Source organism: Oncorhynchus masou, chromosome 13, assembly GCF_036934945.1.
Source record: "Oncorhynchus masou masou isolate Uvic2021 chromosome 13, UVic_Omas_1.1, whole genome shotgun sequence".
Classification (NCBI taxonomy): Eukaryota; Metazoa; Chordata; class Actinopteri; order Salmoniformes; family Salmonidae; genus Oncorhynchus; species Oncorhynchus masou.
In genome coordinates this window covers 4,802,321-4,811,501 of record NC_088224.1, presented here as the reverse complement: position 1 = coordinate 4,811,501, position 9,181 = coordinate 4,802,321, and the positions used below count along the sequence as shown (strand labels likewise).

Genomic DNA, 9,181 nt, shown 5'->3' with positions numbered 1-9,181 from the left:
GACAGTAGGGAACAGTTTAGTAGGCTAGACGATGTGAGACAGTAGGGAACAGTTTAGTAGGCTAGACGATGTGAGACAGTAGGGAACAGTTTAGTAGGCTAGACTATGTGAGACAGTAGGGAACAGTTTAGTAGGCTAGACGATGTGAGACAGTAAGGAACAGTTTAGTAGACTAGACGATGTGAGACAGTAAGGAACAGTTTAGTAGACTAGACGATGTGAGACAGTAGGGAACAGTTTAGTAGGCTAGACGATGTGAGACAGTAGGGAACAGTTTAGTAGGCTAGACTATGTGAGACAGTAGGGAAAAGTTTAGTGGGCTAGACGATGTGAGACAGTAAGGAACAGTTTAGTAGGCTAGACTATGTGAGACAGCAAGGAACAGTTTAGTAGGCTAGACGATGTGAGACAGTAGGGAACAGTTTAGTAGGCTAGACGATGTGAGACAGTAGGGAACAGTTTAGTAGGCAAGACTGTGAGACAGTAGGGAACAGTTTAGTAGACTAGACGATGTGAGACAGTAAGGAACAGTTTAGTAGGCTAGACGATGTGAGACAGTAGGGAACAGTTTAGTAGGCTAGACGATGTGAGACAGTAGGGAACAGTTTAGTAGGCTAGACGATGTGAGACAGTAGGGAACAGTTTAGTAGGCTAGACTATGTGAGACAGTAGGGAAAAGTTTAGTGGGCTAGACGATGTGAGACAGTAAGGAACAGTTTAGTAGGCTAGACGATGTGAGACAGTAGGGAACAGTTTAGTAGACTAGACTATGTGAGACAGTAGGGAACAGTTTAGTAGGCTAGACTATGTGAGACAGTAGGGAACAGTTTAGTAGGCTAGACGATGTGAGACAGTAGGGAACAGTTTAGTAGGCTAGACGATGTCAGACAGTAGGGAACAGTTTAGTAGGCTAGACGATGTGAGACAGTAAGGAACAGTTTAGTAGGCTAGACGATGTGAGACAGTTGGGAACAGTTTAGTAGGCTAGACGATGTGAGACAGTCGGGAACAGTTTAGTAGGCTAGACGATGTGAGACAGTAAGGAACAGTTTAGTAGACTAGACGATGTGAGACAGTAAGGAACAGTTTAGTAGACTAGACGATGTGAGACAGTAGGGAACAGTTTAGTAGGCTAGACGATGTGAGACAGTAGGGAACAGTTTAGTAGGCTAGACTATGTGAGACAGTAGGGAAAAGTTTAGTGGGCTAGACGATGTGAGACAGTAAGGAACAGTTTAGTAGGCTAGACGATGTGAGACAGTAGGGAACAGTTTAGTAGGCTAGACGATGTGAGACAGTAGGGAACAGTTTAGTAGGCTAGACGATGTGAGACAGTAAGGAACAGTTTAGTAGACTAGACGATGTGAGACAGTAAGGAACAGTTTAGTAGACTAGACTATGTGAGACAGTAGGGAACAGTTTAGTAGGCTAGACGATGTGAGACAGTAGGGAACAGTTTAGTAGGCTTGACTATGTGAGACAGTAAGGAACAGTTTAGTAGGCTAGACGATGTGAGACAGTAGGGAACAGTTTAGTAGGCTAGACGATGTGAGACAGTAGGGAACAGTTTAGTAGGCTAGACGATGTGAGACAGTAGGGAACAGTTTAGTAGGCTAGACGATGTGAGACAGTAGGGAACAGTTTAGTAGGCTAGACGATGTGAGACAGTAAGGAACAGTTTAGTAGACTAGACGATGTGAGACAGTAAGGAACAGTTTAGTAGACTAGACTATATGAGACAGTAAGGAAGAGTTTAGTAGGCTAGACGATGTGAGACAGTAGGGAACAGTTTAGTAGGCTAGACGATGTGAGACAGTAAGGAACAGTTTAGTAGACTAGACTATATGAGACAGTAAGGAAGAGTTTAGTAGGCTAGACGATGTGAGACAGTAGGGAACAGTTTAGTAGGCTAGACGATGTGAGACAGTAGGGAACAGTTTAGTAGGCTAGACGATGTGAGACAGTAAGGAACAGTTTAGTAGACTAGACGATGTGAGACAGTAGGGAACAGTTTAGTAGACTAGACGATGCGAGACAGTAAGGAACAGTTTAGTAGGCTAGACGATGTGAGACAGTAAGGAACAGTTTAGTAGACTAGACGATGTGAGACAGTAAGGAACAGTTTAGTAGACTAGACTATGTGAGACAGTAAGGAAGAGTTTAGTAGGCTAGACGATGTGAGACAGTAGGGAACAGTTTAGTAGGCTAGACGATGTGAGACAGTAGGGAACAGTTTAGTAGACTAGACGATGTGAGACAGTAGGGAACAGTTTAGTAGGCTAGACGATGTGAGACAGTAAGGAACAGTTTAGTAGACTAGACTATATGAGACAGTAAGGAAGAGTTTAGTAGGCTAGACGATGTGAGACAGTAGGGAACAGTTTAGTAGGCTAGACGATGTGAGACAGTAAGGAACAGTTTAGTAGACTAGACTATATGAGACAGTAAGGAAGAGTTTAGTAGGCTAGACGATGTGAGACAGTAGGGAACAGTTTAGTAGGCTAGACGATGTGAGACAGTAGGGAACAGTTTAGTAGGCTAGACGATGTGAGACAGTAAGGAACAGTTTAGTAGACTAGACGATGTGAGACAGTAAGGAACAGTTTAGTAGACTAGACTATGTGAGACAGTAAGGAAGAGTTTAGTAGGCTAGACGATGTGAGACAGTAGGGAACAGTTTAGTAGGCTAGACGATGTGAGACAGTAGGGAACAGTTTAGTAGGCTAGACGATGTGAGACAGTAGGGAACAGTTTAGTAGGCTAGACGATGTGAGACAGTAGGGAACAGTTTAGTAGGCTAGACGATGTGAGACAGTAGGGAACAGTTTAGTAGGCTAGACGATGTGAGACAGTAAGGAACAGTTTAGTAGACTAGACGATGTGAGACAGTAAGGAACAGTTTAGTAGACTAGACTATATGAGACAGTAAGGAAGAGTTTAGTAGGCTAGACGATGTGAGACAGTAGGGAACAGTTTAGTAGGCTAGACGATGTGAGACAGTAAGGAACAGTTTAGTAGACTAGACTATATGAGACAGTAAGGAAGAGTTTAGTAGGCTAGACGATGTGAGACAGTAGGGAACAGTTTAGTAGGCTAGACGATGTGAGACAGTAGGGAACAGTTTAGTAGGCTAGACGATGTGAGACAGTAAGGAACAGTTTAGTAGACTAGACGATGTGAGACAGTAAGGAACAGTTTAGTAGACTAGACGATGTGAGACAGTAAGGAACAGTTTAGTAGGCTAGACGATGTGAGACAGTAAGGAACAGTTTAGTAGACTAGACGATGTGAGACAGTAAGGAACAGTTTAGTAGACTAGACTATGTGAGACAGTAAGGAAGAGTTTAGTAGGCTAGACGATGTGAGACAGTAGGGAACAGTTTAGTAGGCTAGACGATGTGAGACAGTAGGGAACAGTTTAGTAGGCTAGACGATGTGAGACAGTAAGGAACAGTTTAGTAGACTAGACTATATGAGACAGTAAGGAAGAGTTTAGTAGGCTAGACGATGTGAGACAGTAGGGAACAGTTTAGTAGGCTAGACGATGTGAGACAGTAGGGAACAGTTTAGTAGGCTAGACGATGTGAGACAGTAAGGAACAGTTTAGTAGACTAGACGATGTGAGACAGTAGGGAACAGTTTAGTAGACTAGACGATGTGAGACAGTAAGGAACAGTTTAGTAGGCTAGACGATGTGAGACAGTAAGGAACAGTTTAGTAGACTAGACGATGTGAGACAGTAAGGAACAGTTTAGTAGACTAGACTATGTGAGACAGTAAGGAAGAGTTTAGTAGGCTAGACGATGTGAGACAGTAGGGAACAGTTTAGTAGGCTAGACGATGTGAGACAGTAGGGAACAGTTTAGTAGACTAGACGATGTTAGTGCCATGCTGTTACGGGTAGAAGGAAGACAACAGCAGGGTGAAAATGTCATTTGTGTAAGCTATAACAAAACCAATCCCTCTTCCACAAACACGCTCAACTTTGTTAGTAATATCTTTGTAATATCAGTGTGCTATGTACAATGTTATAGAGTAAATAAATGTTGCTGAATTAGTTGTCAAGTCTTACACATTGATTAAATCTTATTCATTCCCAAGGAGTATAATGTAATGTTGGCCTATGAGCTGAATGGGTTGTATATTTCATGCCATCACTAACTTTTTAGCGCATGCTTTATGGGAGTTGGGAAAAGATCATGAAAAGAAAATGCGCACTACAGCTTTAAATGAGATTGTTTGTTGCTGTAGCTGTGCCAAGTCGAGATCTGCCTGCCATCGAATCCACAGTTACTCCGCAGGCTTCACTATCGCCTCTGTGGTGTTGACGGAAACTATTCATGCAGCCTACTTTGTCAGCGAGCACGGACATAACATACATTTAGTCATCGGGCACGAAGAGCCTGTAGCCTATTCATCGATCTAATCGTATTGTGCATTATAGTTAAATGTTCTAACTTTACTCACGTAGAATAGACTCGGCAACATCAAGCCACATCAAGGCACTTGTTGATTTGAAAGGCTTCCTCACAGCCGTCTGCTGCTTGGGAGTACTACTTAGTTTTTTGGGGGGTGACCTGCGGCTTCAGATGAATTGGAGTCCATTGGGAGGTTGTCATTAGTTTACCCAGGTTGTGTGTTACAGAGGCGGCTACAGATGGCTATGATCCTCGGCTTTTAAGAGGTGGACAGCCCGGCAGCGTCCTTCAGGAACGTCAACATCCTCACTATCAGCTACCGAGGGAGGGGGCATGGGCAACCAGGTGGATAAAATGAAACTGTCACATCTAAGTTACGCAGAAGTTCCCACAGTGGACCCCAACGGGCTGGACACTGAGGAGGGTCCTCGGATCGGAGTGTCATATATTTTCTCAACAGATGATGAGGAACAGGAGGGTGAAAACAGTAACGTAGACGGAGCGGATAAGGAGCACCACACTGGTACGGAACAGAAACACTACGACAAGCGCAACGAGGTGGATTGCGCTGTTTACCACCGGGAGGAATGTATTTATGAGAAGAGCGTCAAGACCGCGGGCATGGAAATATACTCCCCCGAGAATCTACTACACAAATGCAAGGCAGGTGACCTGGTGGAGTTTGTAACCACGGGACAGTACCCCCACTGGGCGGTGTATGTCGGTGACTTCCAGGTGGTGCACCTGCACAGAGCAGAGATAAAGAACAGCTTCCTGACAGACGCCAGCCAGGGAAGGAGATGTAGGATAGTCAACGAGCTGTATAAATTCAAAGCCCTCCGCGCCGAGATGGTGGTTCAGAACGCTATGGAACAGGTAGGAGCTAAAGACAGAGAGTTGAGCTGGAGAAATTCAGAGTGCTTTGCCGCTTGGTGCAGGTTTGGCAAACGGGAGTTCAAAATGGGCGGGGAGATCCGGATAGGAAAACAGCCATACAGGTTAAAGATCCTGATGTCAGAAAAACAGTCTCACATGCTGGAGTTCCAGTCTTTAGAGGACTTGGTCATGGAGAAGAGGAGACACGACCAGGTGGGAAGGACATCAGTGGTCCAGGAGCTGGCCAATCATTTGAACAGTGTGGAAGAGATCAAAAGGAATCCACTCAGTGATCCAATAACTGCACAGATTGCTCAGTGATCTGATGGATCTAAGATGATGCTGTCCTTTTCCTAACTAATCAATACATGTTGATGAATTTAATCAAATGGCACATTGTCTGTTTTTTGATGAGTAGAATCAAATGGCACATTCTGTTATTTGATGAATAGAATCAAATGGCACATTCTGTTATTTGATGAATAGAATCAAATGGCACATTCTGTTTTTTGATGAATAGAATCAAATGTCACATTCTGTTATTTGATGAATAGAATCAAATGGCACATTCTGTTATTTGATGAATAGAATCAAATGGCACATTCTGTTATTTGATGAATAGAATCAAATGGCACATTCTGTTATTTGATGAATAGAATCAAATGGCACATTCTGTTTTTTGATGAATAGAATCAAATGGCACATTCTGTTATTTGATGAATAGAATCAAATGGCACATTCTGTTATTTGATGAATAGAATCAAATGGCACATTCTGTTATTTGATGAATAGAATCAAATGGCACATTCTGTTATTTGATGAATAGAATCAAATGGCACATTCTGTTATTTGATGAATAGAATCAAATGTCACATTCTGTTATTTGATGAATAGAATCAAATGTCACATTCTGTTATTTGATGAATAGAATCAAATGGCACATTCTGTTTTTTGATGAATAGAATCAAATGGCACATTCTGTTTTTTTGATGAATAGAATCAAATGGCACATTCTGTTTTTTGATGAATAGAATCAAATGGCACATTCTGTTATTTGATGAATAGAATCAAATGACACATTCTGTTATTTGATGAATATAATCAAATGGCACATTCTGTTATTTGATGAATAGAATCAAATGGCACATTCTGTTATTTGATGAATAGAATCAAATGACACATTCTGTTATTTGATGAATAGAATCAAATGGCACATTCTGTTATTTGATGAATAGAATCAAATGGCACATTCTGTTATTTGATGAATAGAATCAAATGGCACATTCTGTTATTTGATGAATAGAATCAAATGGCACATTCTGTTCTTTGATGAATAGAATCAAATGGCACCTTCTGTTCTTTGATTGATGGAGAAAATTGTCTCAAAGGTGCAGAATATGATTTGTTTATGAATCATAATGATTGACATGATAATATACTTTGCATGTTTTCATGTCTCTAACAGGAAACTATCATACAAACATACCTATAGGCGTAAGGTTATCTCATTCTGATGAAAACATGTTGTAGAGCATAGGTTGATCAATCATCTCGCTTATTGTACCGTACCAATCATCTGAGTCAAGTAAATTATCATTACATCTTTCCAATCGAACTGGCTTTAATTCCTGGCTGTCTACAGGTGTGTGTTTCTTCAGACACTCTCTAGGCCAAAATGGATGCTTTCCAAGTGGACCCCTATTCCCTATAGGGCACTACTTCTGCCCAGGGCTCCAGAGAAGTGCACTACTTCTGCCAAGGCCTCCAAAGTAGTGTACTATGAAGGGGATAGGGTGACGTTTGGAACACAGGCATAGTCTTTTCATCATTTACTTCCTGTTTCCACCTGCTTTAGTCAGCCTCATACCAGAGTACTAGCTTGTTTCTACCTGCTGTAGTCAGCCTCATTCCAGAGTACTAGCCTGTTTCTACCTGCTGTAGTCAGCCTCATTCCAGAGTACTAGCCTGTTTCTACCTGCTGTAGTCAGCCTCATTCCAGAGTACTAGCCTGTTTCTACCTGCTGTAGTCAGCCTCATACCAGAGTACTAGCCTGTTTCTACCTGCTGTAGTCAGCCTCATTCCAGAGTACTAGCCTGTTTCTACCTGCTGTAGTCAGCCTCATACCAGAGTACTAGCCTGTTTCTACCTGCTGTAGTCAGCCTCATACCAGAGTACTAGCCTGTTTCTACCTGCTGTAGTCAGCCTCATACCAGAGTACTAGCCTGTTTCCACCTGCTTTACAATCAGCCTCATACCAGAGTACTAGCCTGTTTCTACCTGCTGTAGTCAGCCTCATACCAGAGTACTAGCCTGTTTCTACCTGTTTACAGTCAGCCTCATACCAGAGTACTAGCCTGTTTCTACCTGTTTACAGTCAGCCTCATACCAGAGTACTAGCCTGTTTCTACCTGCTGTAGTCAGCCTCATACCAGAGTACTAGCCTGTTTCTACCTGCTGTAGTCAGCCTCATACCAGAGTACTAGCCTGTTTCTACCTGCTTTACAGTCAGCCTCATACCAGAGTACTAGCCTGTTTCTACCTGCTGTAGTCAGCCTCATACCAGAGTACTAGCCTGTTTCTACCTGCTGTAGTCAGCCTCATACCAGAGTACTAGCCTGTTTCTACCTGCTTTACAGTCAGCCTCATACCAGAGTACTAGCCTGTTTCTACCTGCTGTAGTCAGCCTCATACCAGAGTACTAGCCTGTTTCTACCTGCTGTAGTCAGCCTCATACCAGAGTACTAGCCTGTTTCTACCTGCTTACAGTCAGCCCCATACCAGAGTACTAGCCTGTTTCTACCTGCTTTACAATCAGCCTCATACCAGAGTACTAGCCTGTTTCTACCTGCTGTAGTCAGCCTCATACCAGAGTACTAGCCTGTTTCTACCTGCTGTAGTCAGCCTCATACCAGAGTACTAGCCTGTTTCTACCTGCTGTAGTCAGCCTCATACCACAGTACTAGCCTGTTTCTACCTGTTTACAGTCAGCCTCATACCAGAGTACTAGCCTGTTTCTACCTGCTGTAGTCAGCCTCATACCAGAGTACTAGCCTGTTTCTACCTGCTGTAGTCAGCCTCATACCAGAGTACTAGCCTGTTTCTACCTGCTTTACAGTCAGCCTCATACCAGAGTACTAGCCTGTTTCTACCTGCTGTAGTCAGCCTCATACCAGAGTACTAGCCTGTTTCTACCTGCTGTAGTCAGCCTCATACCAGAATACTAGCCTGTTTCTACCTGCTGTAGTCAGCCTCATACCAGAGTACTAGCCTGTTTCTACCTGCTGTAGTCAGCCTCATACCAGAGTACTAGCCTGTTTCTACCTGCTTACAGTCAGCCCCATACCAGAGTACTAGCCTGTTTCTACCTGCTGTAGTCAGCCTCATACCAGAGTACTAGCCTGTTTCTACCTGCTGTAGTCAGCCTCATACCAGAGTACTAGCCTGTTTCTACCTGCTGTAGTCAGCCTCATACCATAGTACTAGCCTGTTTCTACCTGCTGTAGTCAGCCTCATACCAGAGTACTAGCCTGTTTCTACCTGCTGTAGTCAGCCTCATACCAGAGTACTAGCCTGTTTCTACCTGCTTTACATACAGTCAGCCTCATACCAGAATACTAGCCTGTTTCTACCTGCTTTACAGTCAGCCTCATACCAGAGTACTAGCCTGTTTCTACCTGCTGTAGTCAGCCTCATACCAGAGTACTAGCCTGTTTCTACCTGCTTTACATACAGTCAGCCTCATACCAGAGTACTAGCCTGTTTCTACCTGCTGTAGTCAGCCTCATACCAGAGTACTAGCCTGTTTCTACCTGCTGTAGTCAGCCTCATACCAGAGTACTAGCCTGTTTCTACCTGCTTTACATATTGTCAGCCTCATACCAGAGTA

The 9,181-nt window shown here is 43.2% G+C and overlaps 1 protein-coding gene across 1 annotated transcript; it reads left to right on the top strand.

Moving 5' to 3' along the window:
- The first annotated feature begins 4,295 nt into the window (after positions 1-4,295).
- LOC135551335 (protein LRATD2-like) lies at positions 4,296-5,821 on the top strand. The gene has a single exon (XM_064982560.1). It carries the CDS (start codon positions 4,752-4,754, stop codon positions 5,613-5,615), a length of 864 nt encoding a protein of 287 aa, XP_064838632.1. The 5' UTR covers positions 4,296-4,751; the 3' UTR covers positions 5,616-5,821.
- The last annotated feature ends 3,360 nt before the right edge of the window (positions 5,822-9,181 follow it).

Bases quoted from the DNA above. Each gene is read 5' to 3' on its own strand.
- LOC135551335 (XM_064982560.1), top strand. From the start codon at position 4,752: ATGGGCAACCAGGTGGATAAAATGAAACTGTCACATCTAAGTTACGCA.